This window comes from Platichthys flesus, chromosome 19 (genome assembly GCF_949316205.1).
Source record: "Platichthys flesus chromosome 19, fPlaFle2.1, whole genome shotgun sequence".
Taxonomy (NCBI): domain Eukaryota; kingdom Metazoa; phylum Chordata; class Actinopteri; order Pleuronectiformes; family Pleuronectidae; genus Platichthys; species Platichthys flesus.
In genome coordinates, this window is record NC_084963.1 from 1,907,364 (window position 1) to 1,925,509 (window position 18,146).

The 18,146-nt window shown below is 42.7% G+C and overlaps 1 protein-coding gene across 1 annotated transcript; it reads left to right on the forward strand.

Moving 5' to 3' along the window:
* The first annotated feature begins 15,095 nt into the window (after positions 1-15,095).
* LOC133974565 (protein enabled homolog) lies at positions 15,096-17,753 on the forward strand. Its single transcript, XM_062412182.1, has 3 exons — positions 15,096-15,308; positions 15,978-16,389; positions 16,519-17,753. The coding sequence occupies exons 2-3, from the start codon at positions 16,097-16,099 to the stop codon at positions 16,976-16,978; spliced, it is 753 nt and encodes a 250-aa protein (XP_062268166.1). The 5' UTR covers positions 15,096-15,308; positions 15,978-16,096; the 3' UTR covers positions 16,979-17,753.
* Positions 17,754-18,146: the final 393 nt, after the last annotated feature.

Consider the following 18,146-nt stretch of genomic DNA (forward strand, 5'->3'; position numbering starts at 1 on the left):
GCTGTGGCTGTGAATGTTGGTGACTGATTGTAGAAGGCGGGGGGGGGCGAGGCTTCAATGTGACCACAGTGGATCATAAAGAAAAGCAGTCGTTAAAACTCAACACCAAAGGGAAGCAGTACGTGACATGTATTTGTTTATTATTTTTGTATTTCATTGTACTTCATAGTACAGCTACATGGTTATTATCACCAATATCACTGTAGCTTCCCATACAGTGTTCTATACTACTACTGCATGAGCATGTATTGTATGTATTACCTGTATTAGATTCATTAAATGAAAAATAAATGTGTAAACAGTATTGATGAATTAAATATGACTCCAACGAATCAATTTAATTAATTCCCCCTGCAGAAAACTGCTATATTTGCTAATTTATTTACTTTATTTTATTATTTTCTGTTATGATGTCGCTGCAGCAAAACTATGTACACTATGAGACATATCCGAAATATTCTAGAAGAATAATATATACTCATACACTGCTCTGTACTTCTGCATGAGGATTTATTAAGTATAGAAATAGAGCATATTTTAGTAAATATTAATATAATCTATTAACTACTTTATTATTTATTAAGTACTGATGTCATTTTATTCATTGAATTAATAAATACTAAAATGTGCTCTTATTTTTTTTCAATGTAATCTTTTTCTGTCCAATAACACAAGATTAATTGTAATCATTTTGGTTGTAATTATAAATCCACGCCAGCAGAGGGCAGCACATAGGTGATTGATCAAAAGAGCCGAGGGAGGAACTGATCATGTTGTGTTTGCATTTATCAGGAAACCAGTTTAAAGACAGAGTGAAAGTGTGGAAACTCACACTGCTCACAAACTTAGCAGTGGTTCTATTTGGTCTTCGATGAAAAGGACCCCACAAGTTGTCCAGGGCCTGAAGCTAGAACCTTTTTATTGACTCCAAAAAACCATTGGTGTCTCTTTTATTGTCTGTTTCTGTCCCTGAAGACTTTCACAAAACGAGCTGAAAGTCGTTTTATCTCTTTCAAAGTGTCCCAGCATTCGCTCCAGGGGGAATATCTCAACGCTTGATGTGAACATTTCACCTGCTCAGTCTCAGACGTTATGTGATGTTGGATTTGAAACGACTGGTGTGATCTCCCCTGGAGAGTCCTCGCTGCAGCAGATCCTGGTTTCAACAACACAGACTCTATGTCCTAGTGTTTGAAGTAAGATGGTCATTTGACTAAACGTTTAGAAATGGAGATTAGGATTTAAAAATTTGCCTAAAAATTAACAAGTAAGCAATGAAGTAGGAGCTTTTTAAATTTGTTTGGAGGCCACTGGAAAACATTTTCCAGAAAATTGTCAGAACTCTAGTTTGTATTTTGAACCAGCAGATGGCAGCATAGTCATCTACAATATGGCCTGTGCTTTCAAAAATGAAAGTAATTCATGGAAGAAATAAAAACTACAGATAAAGACATGATAAAATACTAAAGACTAGAAGTTTACTGAGCTTACAATACATGGCCCTTGTCATATTGTCAACATCATGACAAAACACACTTAATTACTTTGTGTTTAATTAATTTTCAGTCTGCTCGACAAAATTCAAATGGCTAAATTCTCATGATTAAGAAGCTGGAACCAGCAACGTCCCTGACACCCTGAGATGCACTCGTTATTTCAAATCATTTCTAATGTGAGTCAGTGATGTATGAATGAGAAAGGCCTCGACAGCGAGAGGTTCTCATGCACCTGAGTGAGAGGCGAGGATAACGGACTCCTCACGCTGTACCACTGAAACCTCCGTGGGCAAGGGCATAGGATCAGATCTAATATCTGAGAAGTAAGATGGAACGTGGCATAGGTGATAGATCTTGAAGGTGCAAGTGATGATGAGGACATTTAAGCTCCGTGAGGAAGCAGCTGGAGTCCTCACAGGTGGACCTTTGGTTTTTCCTGGAGTTTGAACCAGCATCCACACGGTTATGACAGAACTTCATGGAACACTGGAGGTGGAGGGATGGTACGGCTGCAAAATACCAAGAGGCTACAACATTAAAGCGATTTTTCAGGTGCCAATTAATCAATGGAACAACGGGGGTAATTATCTGTGGAGTGGCGAAAGCAGTTTGATTCAAATGTGCTGTTTGAATGGAGCTGGAGTTTAGCCACCTCTAGAGTTACTGCTGAAAAGAGGGATCCGTCTGTCTGTGTGTGTTTGTCCACTTCACCCTGTATGTTCGCTAATTATCATTAAACACAAGCACTGAGGGGAACGTATCAAAGCAAGAGACATTTAGAATATTTAAGCACATGATGATAAATTCTGAGGGGGTGTAATAGTCTGAATCAGATTTCATGTACTTGTTGGAACATTTCAAAGCCAACGTTAATGTTTTCCTTCTTAAAAACTGTTTGTACTCCTCGTGAATTCCTATGACCCTGAAACCTGGTAACACATCATCTTGTGTTAAAGACAGAAATCAAATGAATTAGTAGACGTCTAAATAAAGAAAGTCAAGGAGAAATAGAAGATGGGAAATAAACTACATTTTCATGGTATATAACTAAATGATAGCAGCTCACTGGTTGTCCTGAGCAGGTGGAAGTGATTTCATCATCCTCTTTTTAAAGAAGGCCCCAAATTATTGTTGCTCTTCACAGTGTCATCGTCGTCCCCGTGTTGGCAGTCGCCCGACCTTAATGAGCCGGTGACATTTCACAGCATCATTTTGCACAGTCCTCTGCGAAGCCGTAATCCAAACAGCCGAACCAGGACCTTACGATTTGCATTTATATTGACGGCAGGAATGTGGTGATTGATGCGGCGGCTGCATCCTGGACTCAGTCAGATAAATGGATCATCCGGGAACCTTTTGGTCTTTGGCAACTTTTCTTTTTTTTATCTTTTATCTTTTATGTTTTTTGTATTTCTGTTTCACACATTGTTCCAATGAAGTCCTGCAGGTCTCTGTGAAGACGGGGGGGTCGATTCTAACGATCAATCGGCAGCCGCTGGGAGAAGATGCCAATATGAGAAAGTACAGAATGGACAGAGAGTTTAAATCTGTCTTTACCATACAAAATGGATTGTGATTAGTAACACTGCAACAATACTAGTGTATTTGTGAGGATATGAGCAGGACGTCGACATTAATGCTAAACAAACCTTTGCTTTAGTACAGCTTTGTCGTACAGGATGTTGAAACTGAATATCTTCTTGTTTAAAATCATTCCACTAACTAAACACTGGGGTTTAAAAGGTCACGTTGGGCTAAATGGTCAATAATTGGCAGAAAAATCATTAATCAATGAAAGCTAAGTTCTGTTGGATCATACAAAGCACACGTATAGTTTTAAATTCCATTAAACTCCACATACACAAACATTTCTGGTCACTTTTCAACTCTTCTCCACGACTACCCGTGCCAGTAAAAATGTTATCCTGCACGTTCTTTAATTTAACCTTAATTATGCTGTTGACAATCTTATTTTATCTGTAGCCGTTAAATGATATATGATCATTGTGATTTTTATCTGAGTTCTCTCATATCAGTCCAGCTCAATTATCTCCAATGGGCTTTTTCTAATTGATAGAACGACATGTTTTCTCCCTGAGGATCTGAATTCTGTATAAACACCTAATGATTCATTTTAATAACTGGGTCCTCACGTGAATTATAATGGGATTTTAATGGAAGTTTGATTCCTTTGAGATAAACATGGTTTCCAGTAGTTCGTCCTGTGAGCTGCTCTATAACCTGAGAACCTGTGTGAGGCTGCTGCAGAAACCGGAAGGCACAAATAAACAAGGCTCTGTGACTGACAGGAACTCTGGCATTCTGAGATTATAGAGGTGAGGCTTTCTTCCGGGGAATAAAGTGTCACTCTGGGTAATCACTTGAGGGTATTTTCGGGACACAAGTACCATATGAAAGCCTGCACAACTTTAAAAAATGCCACAGGGAGAAGTTTGTCTGTACTTATTTACACAGAGTTGTGTGTGTTGACTTTTACAGAAAGACGAGCAGAGTGCCGGAGCTTTTCAGGAGCTTTTCAGGAGCTTTTCAGGAGCTCAGCTGGAGACTGAGGAGAATCTGAATTTTAAGTGGCTTCGTTGTCTATTTTAAACATTATTTCTGCTTAAACCATGAATTTACTGTTGGGTAAAGCGAGTTGAGATATTCGTTGGCTGAAGATATTGGCTTCTTCTAATGTGGCACAGACGTACAGTTGGACTCATGGATGAACTGATTAGGGCTTGGTGGGCAGAGGTCAAAGGGTCATGATCACTGGGACCGTACAAAGCATGTCTTGTAAACACAATGTTTCATGTTCATCTCAGTTTTGGCACGGATGGTGATTTAAACTCATGGATGAACTGATTAGAATCGGGGGGGTCAAAGGTCCCGGTGGCCTATCAAAACATGTTTGTTGTTCCCTTCACCACGACGGCTCATGTCTGACTGGAGTCAAAGATGAATTGATCCGATTTTAGTGGTCAAAGGTCACGTTGACCTCATGAATCTGGAAAAAGAAAACAACGAGACAGGAGCTTCGGGGGACAGGCAGAAGATTTCCACCCAACCCTCACAGGATTTTAATCCCAGGCCAAAAGGAACCACGGTGTCTTTCTCTCCACCCGCTGGCGAAGCCCGAGATCAGCAGCTGAGCTCTGATTTGAAGCCCAGAGAAAATAGGTCACATGGAAACTGATTTCTCATTTCATCCCGACCACGCTCCATACTGTCCTGCTCATTCTCAAATGTCTCCGTTAACTATAGATAGAAAATAGAGAGACAGGTTGTAGTATCTTGCTGAAACCAGAAGAGGAGGCTGTAAAGGCAGCACATTTTACTGACATGTACATATTTCTCTGGATTTATTGTTTTCTATCACAGTGTTTTCTGCTCTGGACAGAGACTCATTGTGTTTCCATTAGAAATTAACCTTCAAATAGGATTTAGAGAGACACACACTGTTTACCTGTTGGTGTTATCGTACATTTGGACAAAAAATAACATATGTATATTCTCGTAAAATGGTTCCTTTCTACATGAGGTTTGTTGTTGTTTTGCCGACACTGACCTATCGTCCTCCTGGTTTCCCTCAGCAGCAGCTTCAGCAGCAGCAGCAGGGAGCTGCTTTCTGCAGAGACGCTGTGATCAACCTGCTGTTCACATTCGTCCAGCAGCAAACAGCAGGAAGTCAGAATCAAGCTGGTAATCAAGGGGACTGACGAGGACCACCACCGTGCGTCTCATCAAGGTCCCAGAGGTCTTAACGTCCACTAAGTGGACTTCAAACGTCAATTTGTCTTTATTCTTGTGGATCACAATTCTTTAACCTACACAATGTGAATTGTATGATGTGATTCTGTTGCACAAAAGCAGTTTATCTGGATTTGTATTGAAGTGAAGATGCCTCGGTTACTTCTGATCGTACCAGCAGGGGTTTGGAGGAGATGACCTGTAACGACCGGTTTGAATTCCAAATGTACAGACTAGTGTTGCATCAGACGAATGTGAAGTAAATTGCATCCCCTCTAGATGGATCGGTGAAATGAAGCTGGAACATGAAAGGCAGCCGTCACTTATTCACTTCAGAAAATTGTCACAAAAGCACTTTCTCAGATTCTCCAAACATAATTTGACATAATTTAGCTTTTGAGCAGCAGTTCCAAACGAAAACATTCTCAATTTTTTAGAAAATCTCGCACTTTTAGAAAATGAAATACCCTGAACCACTCACATCTGATTAGCTTTTAGGGTTTTTTCTCTTTAAAAAGAAAGTCTGGTTGAGATCGAAAGCTCGATGACATTATTAAGATATTAAGAAATTAAATCCTGTCCAGTCGGGACCGTTGAGACAAAGTGAACTCTGAGGGTGAACCTGTCAGTTGCATGGTACAAAGTCAACAGACAACATGACCTCTGTCTGTTACTCTGCCGCTTGGAACCCGGTAAAATAATTCAATGTCCTGATTGTCCACGATTTTGCTCGCCAGCATCGTTGGCTTTCATCTGATTGGTCAAGAGGGCATGAAATAGGTCAAGAGGGCATGTGAGCCCCCTCTCCTGGATCATTAGACCACTGTAGATCTGTGATTCGCATCTAAAGTAGAATTTGAAACAGGCCCCCGAAAGAAACGTGAGAGCCCTGGTGCAGAAATGTATAACTCCCCAGAAGGTTCCCTGGTTATTGTCTGTTAAACACCACAAACTATATTTCCTCTTCAGTGGAGTCACTGTAATTCACTTCTAATTTCAGCCTCTGCACCACGTCCGTAATGTAAACGTCCTTTTCAAAGTGTGGCGTCTACTTTCTCACTTATCTTGAATTCACATTGTGTCCGATTGTGTGACTGGAGATTGAATTTCTCCTTGTTTACATTTCCCGGACCACAAACACTCCTCACGTCCTCTCCTCATCCCGGCGCGCCCACACACACACATGAACACAACGTGATTCTCAGGCAACACACCCAGTCCCCGGCCGGAGATGGATGTCATTACAACTGCATCGCCTAAGTATTGCAACTCAATCAGAGGTGATACAAAAGACCTTATCAGAGCTGATGAGCTGCCGTCTCAAGTCCCCTTCTTCCTTCTTCTGCTGATTGCAGCTATCAGTGGCCTTGTGGGTGAGACTCTCTCAACGAGCCCATCTGCCATGTTGCTCCTCGGAAAGGTGATGTCCCCGGGAGGCGTCGGAGCAAATGGCTGAGTGGCGTGCGCACACAGATTCATGTTGTATCGCACTTTGCGGCTCAGCGTCACAAGCCTTGGGCTGATCGCATTTCTTTCTCTTTCAACATTTCAAATAACAGTCATTACTTTTGATATTCACAGCAGCGCGTTTGTTTTAGTGATATTTTAGAAGATCATCATAGAACATGTGACAGGAAAGGGTTATTTTACACTTTATCTATAACGGCCGTCCCCTAGTTTCCTGTTTAGGTCTGTGGCTGAAATCATAAACTAGTTCTGTCCCATCCACTAACATAGAGGAGGCAGGTTTGTGAACTATTTTGCAACCAGTTTGATTTTGCATTTTGTAATTTCAGGTAAAGCCAGGGCCACATTTTTCTGGTTTGCTCTGGTTATGATACGAGAGGGGAGATGATTAGAGCTGTTTCACTGTGCATATCAATTTCCATCCTTGCATATTTATACTTTGACCTCAATAATAACTGGTGGCAAAAAAAAAGAAATAGACACGATTATTCCAGGGTCGTGAACTGGAGCTTAAATCCATGGAAATGATGGAATCCCATGGAGATTGTAGAGAACTGACAGTCGTCCGCTCTCTCACATCACATCCAGTATATCAGAGAAATTGAGGATCACTGCAGACGGCCTCATCGTCCAGTCGTTTACATTAAGAAGACTAACAAGTCAGTTTCTTCAGGGTCTGAACTCCTCTACTCTTTCTCTTATTTATCTCAAATTGACATATAGAAATGTTTGTGTCCACTTAAGAAGCAGGCGGGTTGTGCACATCCCTTTTCATTAGATTCAAGATTTTTATTGTCAAATGCACAACAATAACATGAAGCAGTCGTTGGCAATGAAATGCTTGAGTCACAGACTCTCTTAGCAATGCTCAAGTAATAAAACCAAAAAAAAAAAAAAATAGAAATAGTAAAAAATAGAATATCAACATTTAAAATAGAAAATAAAATATATCTATATCTAAATATATATATTTACAGATGAAGAGAAAATAAAACAACAATAGTGCAATTTGTGCATGAGTGCAAATATGCCACGGTGCTGCTTTGGTGGAGTTATTACAGTTCAGAGGAGATTAAAAGTCTTATGTCCTGAATATTAGCTGTTAATGTGGCCATAACGATGTATATTCACTTTTCAAGCCATTCACTATTTATTCTAATCTATTTTGTCACGCATGCACTTCTTGTCACTATTTACTTCTTGTCCACCCTTTATTTCTTTCATACATGTTTTTGTCGTCATGTTTTCAACTCCTATGTGTCTAAATAATACTGCATCAATGCACTTGCTGTGTACAGTCCTACGCCCCCCCCCCCCCCCGGGAACCGTGTTTGTGGGACATGTTCTGTTATGACCATTATCAGCTTCACCACACGACCCAGGTTCAAACGGGAAGCGTCTGGTCCACGTCTGTTCTCGTCTGAGTGCTCTATGGCGCGAGTCCACTTCTCACAGGACAAGCAGCGTAATTTAACATTTCAGAACGCCGCCTGGATGGAAAGAGCAGGTTGGACAAATCACTGTGTACAATAAATTGTTCATAGTCTAAACAGAGACACAGGCTTGAACTCCTGTGCTGGGAAACAAATACAGAACTACACTCGTCTTGGTTTATGTTACTGAAGTACTCGGACATCTTTTCTCCAAATTTGGAATCTGCTGTTTGATCGGGAACTCAGTGAGGAGAGTGAATGTTTTGACTATTTTATAATTTGGGTGAGCAGCTACCGTGAAGCTGCTGAAAGTGACTTTGATCCGTTTCTGTTTCTTGAAGCGCAAAGCGTTTTTCAAAGCGTCTCTGCAATTAATAACACGGGACACTTGTTTAGAGAAGAGCTGCAGGAACGTCTGCCTCAGTATCCAGACGAGCTTCTGCTTCACCATGAAAACCTGCTTGAGTGTTGCTGGGGAGAAGGTTATTGGTTTTTACCGCCGTCCGGGTTACGTGTTTGTCTGTTTGTTTGTTTGTCGGCAGGATTACACAACAACTACCCAACAAATTAGCATGAAACTAAGGAAGAGACAGGATTCATTTTCTCTTTTTTTCACATTGCAAGATAGCTTCATTCCTCAGGGAATAATTCATGAATCTTGATGAACAGAATCAGGCTGATATCTGTGAGTGTAGACAAAGTGGTGCAGTTTGATTGAGTTGAAGGAGACTGTGAAACTGGATTGAAATATCTTTGGCATCATCATAACGGGAATGTAAGAAGCTTCTCTCTCCAGTCAAAGATAAACAAAAAAATATAAAGATCCAGAATAATAAATAAAAAAACAGTGAAATCAGGAAAAAAACGCACAAAAACTGAAGCGGCATCAAAAAATGATATAACATAGATAACTACACTATATGCAGATTAAATTTAGGTTATTGCAGTTGCAGTGTGTGTGTGTGTGTGTGTGTGTGTGTGTGTGTGTGTGTGTGTGTGTGTGTGTGTGTGTGTGTGTGTGTTGTGCATGTGTTGTGCATGTGAGTGCTTGTGCACGGTCAACATAGAACAAAGCAGCAATGAAGCATCACTTTTAGACCTTAAGTCCTTAAGTTAGTTAGTATTGTACGTGATCCTGCGTAACCCCAGCTATAGACCTTTACATGTCCTTTGCATGAGTGCTCCTGGGCCTGGGGGGGGGGGGGGTCATCATCTTTGCCCTTTGACACCCCCTGTCTGACACACACACACAGAACCACACAAACACACACAGTTACGCAAATTGCATTTGGACGGAGAGAACTCAATGTCGAGTGAAATTGTGTCTGGGTCATTTCTGATCGAGCGGCCGACTGATAAAGTCTCACAGTCGCTCCATCTAAACTCCCATCAGCCATTTGGAGTTCTGCCATCTTCAGCTCCGTCAGATAAAGGAACTCCGCTCACTGTCCAGCCCTTTAAAGATCTTATTAGATGACAGACTAGGGATCATTTGCAGCGGGTGGAGTCGTCTGGATGTTTGTTTAATTGAGAGAAATCATTTTCAGCCGGGACACAGGTCAGGAGTTTGTTTGGCCTGGACATTTGGACGAGTCTGTTTAGTCTGAACCAAAAATATTGGTTCATAATAGATCTAGATTCCTTTGTTTCACAGCTTATCTGCTCTCTTAAAGAAACACGACACATGGGACACATCTCAGAGCGAATAAAGGGATATGACTCATTTCACTGTATCATTACTCCAATAATGACAACAGCAGTTTCCCCCCAAACTCTCACTTGGAGGATGTGAAGATCCTTAATTGTGTTAATTCCAACAGCTCACTTCCTCCCTCTGTAAAACCCTCATTAGAGGAAGTGGCGGAGGAGGCGCATGTCTCACTTCTACATCCTGGACACATGCAGAGAAACTGAGTCTCTTTGCCCTCAGACAGAATCATGCAAGAGAAGAGAACAACTCACACACATTAAAAATCTATTCCCAATGACAGTGACTCAAACTCTGACCTCTACCTCACAGACATGAATATGGAAATCAGCCTGGAAAGGATGAGGTTGAATTGAACCATCTCCTGATCGGGTGAAACATTTATTAAGCATTGGTTTTCGGGACTTAATGAAAGTTCTTAACCCACATCTCGTCTCCGCATCCGGGACAAACCAGGTCCGACACTAATGTCCACTTTGAATCAGGAGGCACGAACACAGATCTCGAAAGTTTCAAGTGTCTAACGACCTGGGGAAATAAGCTTCACACATAGAATCTATCAGAAGCTGTTTAAATGCTCGTTTGCTTTGTTTTCATACTTTACTCTTTGAAATTATTATGAAGCACATTGAGCTTTAACAAAAGGAAAAAAGTCGCCAAACTTGAAGCGGCAGCTGAGGCCATGCAACGATTATGTTTGTCTGCACAATGTAAAATGATTCAGTAATATTTAAATTATTTAAAGGATGATTTGTTTGAGCCTAAAATTAGATCTGTAGCCACTAAACTGTGGCTCATGAGACGTTACTGATCAGAGCCCGACCGATGTAGATGTTTGGTGTCTATTGCCTGTACTGAAATTAGGGAGTTACATTTTTTTATTAATAAACATAAATAAATACCTTTCTGCATTGTTTCATTGTGTAAGATAAACACTGCTTTGACATGGACAGACTTTGAGGTATGAGGCTTCAAGTTGACTCTGTTCTTACTGTGAACTGAAGGAACATTCCTCCAATCGAATACTTTTATTTTTAATCTTTTTCATTTCTTAAACGTGATGATCAGTAACTTCTTCACGTGTTTGTATGGAGCATTGAGATATTTGTGGTATTTGTGTTTGCACCACATTCAGGGTGAGCTCTTCATTTCAGTATCTGTGACACAGAAACACGTAAACAGCAGAACTACTCTTCTGCCCAAGTCGTCTGATTATCTCCATCAAGAGTCCAAAACCTCTCACATTTCATCCTCTATTAAGACTGTTTGTTCTTAAGGTGTCTGGTGTCTCTCATGGGGGGCGGGGGGGGGTCAGGGTGGTAGCTCAGGGATCAGAGGACACTTTGCTGTCGTGTTGATGTCTGCGTTACAGAATTATAAAAGACTCCTGCTCTTTAGAATCTCTCTCTCTTCTCTCCTTCGTCTTATCTTCTCCTTGTGCTGAAAGCTCAGAGATGAAACTGATATAAATATCTAATCCGTGAATAAAACCGCAAGTCACACAATCTCCGGAGCTTTTAGATGTAGATATTTAGTGTTGTTCACGCGGACAGGAGAAAAGACTTGTCCTGGTTCAGAGCGACACCACCCTGACGGCCGGGGAGCGCAGGACGACAGCTGACTGGGAATGAGTGTGGACGGCTGAGCCACCGCGGGGCGGCCCCGGCAGAGGGTCGTTGTCTGATGACCTCGTGCTGTCTGCCGTGGAAAGCTGATCTGACAGCACGAGGCCCGAGGCCACGGACGCACATGTGGGAGCGCAGATAGCCACCAGGAGCAGCCGGCTGACTGACAGACGAGGTGTCAGGATGACTCTCAGAGGCGTCCGGCCATTAACGGCTCAGCACCATCAAGCAAACGATCAATTAAACAATTAGGGCAATTAGTGTTCAGTTTTAAAATGACAGTTTGAGTCTTTGACACGTAGGGTCAGAGTTCAGACCCTGAAACGCTCCTGGTCCTCACTGTACCTGCTCGTCAACACCGGAGAGGGAACACAACTTGTAGTGTAATGTATGAGTCGATCATTTTAACAGTTGTATCTATTTATTTTAGTAAATGGCTAAATAATAATTTAGAACAATATCCACTTAAACCATGTGAATTTATACATTACAATATATGTTATCACAGAAGATTGGTATTCATAAGAATAAGAAAAAGATCTTAGTCCAGTGGTTATTATAAATCTCTCAGCTGTGGGAAGTTGCACTGAGAGACGAGTTGGTAGAAATCCTTGGGCACCTCGGGAGTAGCTGAATGTTTGGAGTGAGCGCCACATGGGTTCCAGTCCCCTCCGCGGCGAGGCCCTGGTTTGATTCCTGTTTGCTGCCTCACTCCCCCCAAAACTCCACTTCCTGCTTGTCCCCACTGTCGCCACCGGCCAACACGGAACATGTCTGTAAGCAGAGCAAAAAATAAATATTGTATTTGTGCTTTTGAATAATTTGATTTCTGAGCTCTCAACCCAAATCAACTCAATATTCTAGATTCACACGGAGCTTCCTCCTCCAGCTGTTCTCCCGATGCTGTCGTTAAGATCAGCGTTAACAACCAGTTGAGCCGTCGGAGCTTACGTTACATTTCCTGATGTGAACAAATTCATCTTCACTGAAACATTTCCTCGTGGAGGCTGCTGGGGTGGATGTTATTTTCGGATTGTTTGACATTTATATAAATGCTGGTGAGTGACCGGTGAAGTCGTGCTCACCTCTTATGGCTGATTGCACAGATGAGGTGCTAATCACTCATAGAAACTTTGGAGGAGAGGTCAGGGACGGCCTACGATGATTAACACCCATTTTAATATAAACTGCATATTTTAATACATTCATGCATTTAAGGTTTCGCATACAAGAGAAGAAGAGATTATGGGAAATTAATAATATGGTTTCTTCCTCTCGCTGTACAAAAATCAAGCCAAATAATACCGGAGATGGATGCCGCCATCTTGTGCTTCTGACCATAAATCGTAGCAGAGCTATTGATCATCAAATAACTGGCCAAAGGACAAAGGGTAAAAGAAAACTACATCAAATGACAGAAACCATCTTTGAGATAAAAAATGATTCGATGTGACCTTTTAGTTTGGTCCATGACCCCATCAGCCAGCCACAAGGGGGCGATCACTGGTATTTACAAAACAATATTTTCAATATTTCTATTTCCCCGTTCACAGATGATTCTCTGTGATTCTTCCCCCTCACTCAACCTGTCTTGAGGGCGGCTGCAGGGAGCTGGATGCAGAGGATCATCAGTCCAACACTCAGCAGCCTCCCTGGTCCTTCACCGGCCAATCACCCGACTTCTCCTTCACCAAGTCGTCGTGTCCGTCAGCCGTGCACACGATGGAAACGGCCACTTAGCTCTTCACATTAAGATCTCGTGAATAGATTTACATCTCCGTCCTCATTAACTGGAGGATTCTCTCAGCCTCCACACATCATCATCATCCTCCTCATCATCTTCATCATCATCTGTGACGTGATCATCCTCCCTGCCCTCATCTTCCTCACGGTTGATATCACATCACCCTCCTCTTCTTCACCTTTAATGCATCAACATCCTCATCATCTTGAGTTTATCATAAACATCATTATCACAACATCACCCCTTGTTTTTTTCCTCTTCCACCATCTTCATCACTTTCATTATCCTCATCATCATTCTGAAAACTACCCTCATCACCAGCATCATAAATTTCCCTGTCATCATCACGGTTATCACGATTTAAACACTAATTAATGATGAGCTGTTATCAGACATGAACTCCCAGGAAATCGTGTCTAGACGCTTTCTGGAGTTTTGTCTCTTCTAACAATTTCTTTAATGTGGCCTCATTTATTCAAAATTAAGAATATAATCAACTAATTGCAGATATGAGAATGAAGACATTAATGTGCAGCTCCTGAATCCCTCTGAGGAAAGACGTGTGGGAGGATCACCTCACCCTGAACCACAATTGGGCCCCTGATAACAGATCTTTTTAATATGAGCGTCCTCGTCAACATCACAGGACTGTGAGGGAGCCAGACGGGGATATCGAGCGAGAGCCAAAGAGTTTCCTCCTGTTCGGCTCGGCCTCAAAACTTATTAGACAGATAAATGGGAGCTGGACCAGCCGAGCCCCTTTCTGTGGCCGCGTGTCATTTATTCGTCCCCTGAATACCGGCTCGATCAGATAGCAGCCGGCCTTTCACTGCTGCCACCATCTCACCGCATCTGTTGACCTGTGCTGGCACAGCCGGGCCGCTCCGGTGGCAGAGACACGGCTGTTTCCATCTCACCAGGAAACTGTTGTGGTGCAAATTATCTTTTGTTTCTGTCCAGATAAAGTTCTGATCTGAAGGTCAGACGGTGGATATGTGCTGCTGCTACTGTTGTTTTCCTTCTTGCACCTTAAAGGGGACATATTATGAAAATTCCACTTTTCGCTTCTACACGTTAATTTGGTATCTGTCATGTCTACCGTCCCAAAAACTCTGGAAAAAAACAACTCCCGTGATTTGTTGTGGTTCCTCTATGTCAGAAACGATACGCTAGAGTGCGTCGAATGAGATTACGACCGAAATGAAGGTCATAGTCACACCATGCCCAGTAGGGAGTCTCGCTACATGGCCTTGGACGAGCGAGCTGACCGGGCTGGTGGAGACCGGCTAGCTAACGATGCTACCCGTCAGACATTTAAGTGGTCGCATAAACAAGGGACCCCCCGTGACACCTCTAAACCTTGACTCAACAGCGTGGAAGGATGCTGTGCCAGCTCCTGCTCCCACTGCTCCCACTGCTCCCACTGCGGGGCCGCGCTGGGGAGCTGGGGCTCTCGCACCCTCCTGACTCTGGTTCAAAACCATATGGTTGCAAGATTGTATCTTCATCTCCAGTAGCCATATTTCTACACAGGTAATGGATAGCTAAAAATCTGGGTGCTTGTATCTCATGAAGGAGGGAGGAGGGGTGAGGGGGAGAGGGGGGGCGGGGCACTAAAAACAGGTCAATCTGAGGAGTGCTGCTTTAAATGATCCTTGTGGTATTTTGACCAAAACATGTTACAGACATTTCATTAAGACCCCAAGGAACCATATCAACTGGTGAAATGAGCATACGATGGGTCCTTTGAGCTTTTTCAACTTTCGTCTATTCTATCAGTATTACACACAGCCTCTCTGAGTCAGGGTGTGTGTGTGCTCGTGTGTGTGTTTCACCACTACTGGAAAAAAACAGACATCCTTGACCAGCTTCCTGTATCCATGGTGATAGGAAGTGCTCTCCAATCATATTCCTGTTCTGTGTGTTGTGCGTTTGTGTGTTGTGTGTCAGGGAAACGCTCTGTTTCCTGCTGTGTTCACCGGCTTCCTCAGGATCCACACCGGGTCCTGGAGAGCGGCTCAGTCTTAACATGGACTCCTCTTGTTGTGTTGGGCTTTTATTCGATCTATTAAGTTTTCAAATGACGTAAGTTGATCATTTTTCTTGTATTTTAAAATTGAATTGCAGTTTTAAGACAGTAAGGTATTCTTATGATGTCTTCTTTAACATTACTTGTATTCCACTTGTTTAGATTTTTTTGTTAACACATCTTGATATTAACTTATTTACTGCAGGACTCTATGTAGAGTTTTTAAACAACTAGAAGTGTTTTAGAGCAAAGTTTAACTATTTCATAAGTTTTGTCGCAAAAAGAAAGTGAAATTTGAATTTAAATTTGTAGATGAGACACAGACACAACTGCAAATTAATTTTATTCTAATTTAATGTTATCAAAATCAAAAGTTAATATATCTAACGATGTGTTTTTTGATATTAGAGAGTAACTCAACATGGGGCTGAAAAGCTGAGTCTTGTTGCCCTCTGTGTTTGCAAGTTGTTATAACAACACTGATGGGTGTGGCTTTAAATTATGTCTATTGGATCTGTAAACAATTTAGTTTAGTGTTTAGTTGCTCTGCCAGTGGATGACGTCATTCTTCACTGTATTTGTATATTAAAACAACAGTATTCAACATAATTCATGTAAAGACAGATTTATAAATGATGCCGACGCCTCATTTATCTTCATTGGAAGTTGTGATCTTCATCTTGAAACTAGAACTTGAATCTAGTAACAGAAAGTTTTTCTTCCAGAGCATCGTAAAAACAGTCCACGCCTCTTGAAGCTTCCTCCTTGGAGACACCTGCTCTCTCCTCAACATGGAGAACTGATTCATCCCCGTCCAGCAGAGCTCCACCCCCGACCCACAGGGATGCAGATTGGTCATCAGGTCACTAGTAGGACCCCTTTGCAGATCCCCCCCCAGCCGAGCCTGCCCCCGATCCTGCAGGACACCATCCTGGTCCAAGCCTTCATCAACCCCAAACAGGAGATGGAGGGACCCCCCCAGCCTCAGACACCACAGTCACCCAGGACCTGCAGCCCACTGGGAGCTGCTGGGAAGTCCTGCTGGAGCTTAGATACCAGGGTGGCCGTGCTGCTGCTGACTCTGGCTGGAGCGGTGATCCTGCTGCTGCTCTACCGACTCCTGCAGTTCAGACACAGGTGTGTTTAGGATGGTTATTTAAGATGTGGAGGACTTTGCTGTCACCAGATCAGCCAGATTCGCATCCCCTGCTTATAATCAATACTCATTTGACCTGTGTCACGTTTGCTTTGTGTTGCGTTGTGCAGGCTGAGCGTGGCGAGGGCGAGGAACGCTCTGGAGTACCAGGGCTTCTACCGCACAGCCTCCTACACACTGAAACACCCTGCACCGCCGGGTCAGGACCTGCCGCCCAAGGACAGAACTGTCCCTGAGCCGGGGGTCCAAGCTGTAATCACAGTGACGCCTGTTTCAATCCTCCCTCTGCCGCCCCCGCCTGTAGCTAGTCCACCCCCCCTGCCGCTGCCGCTCCCTCCACCTCCTGCCCTGCATCCGCCCTCTCCCCCTCTGACACCTCCTGTCCCAGCTATCCCCCTCCACCTGCCGATGATCCACACCACCCCCCCCAGCCCTCACCTGTCGTGGGGGGCCTGCTCGGACGCAGACGTCTACTCTCGGATCGGAGCTTTCAGGGCGTCCAGGCTCTCCAGCCTCTCCAACCTGTCCAGCCAGTCCAAGGTCATCCTGTTCGAGCACTCGTCTCTCTGAGCGCCCACGTGGATCATGAGTGGAGACACATGAAATGCATGAAGTGTCGTGATGGACAGGACATGATGATGAGTATACATTCTGTATGCTGTCTATTTGATGTTCAGATCATTTCAGGGATGCACGAGTTCGGGGATCGAACCTCATTCAATCTGGAGGAAACGTTGTGTGACCAGGACAAAGTGGACAATTCTTTCCCTCGATGATATTTACATATATTCACCGTCTTCTGAAACCTGGAAGTAAAGATCAACTTGAAGAAAGGCTGCTGGTCCTTTCCAGTCAAGTTCATCAGAGCTCATCATCCAATCAGAGCCTCACAATCTCTTGACCTCACAATTATCATCAGCATCTTTCTACAGCTCATTGATTGGATGTACAACTTTAACAGCAACCTTTTCTGATGCTTTTCTTACATTTAAATGCTTCACCAACATTTTCCCTTTGGGGAATTTACTCCAACAGCAAGTTTATTTATAAATTAATTTAATTAAACCATAGTCCAACGGCCTAACAACATAACATTTCAATTAATATAACAAATTAAGTTACAAGTCTTAACTCCTAAAATTGAGTGATCTATGAAATATGAATATGAGACTTTACAAACTTTGTAATTCCACTGCCTATATAACAAAAGATGAGATTATTTAAATATATTGTGGACAGTGCAGAATGTTAGCTGCCACCATTAATCTTTTTGTATATAATAAAATATAATTTATTTATCACCACACTGTGATGCTTTATGCCAAAGAATAAAAGTTGGCATTTTCTCAGTGTCACTGTATCTGAGTTCATTGTTTCCACTTCCTGAGCTGGTTTTCCGTGGCGGCGCCCCTCCCAGTTTCCCATCATCCTCTCTGTTTCCTCTGTGTGTCGCTCTCTGTATCGGTCTTCACTCCAGATTCTCTTCTATTCAAACAAGACTCTAAATTCAAGACGTGAATCTTCAATTGTTTAAATTTAACATCTCAGCAAGATATAACTGAAGCCTGGACACAGTCCGCTTCTGCACACATGAGCTGTGAGGCTGTGGCTCAGGAGGTGGAGCGGGTTGTCCGCTAATGGTGAGGTAGATGGTTTGATCCCCTGCTCCCCCAGTGCTACAAGTGTCCTTGGGCAACGTAATGAACCCGTAATTTCTCCTGATGCTCGTTCCGTGTGG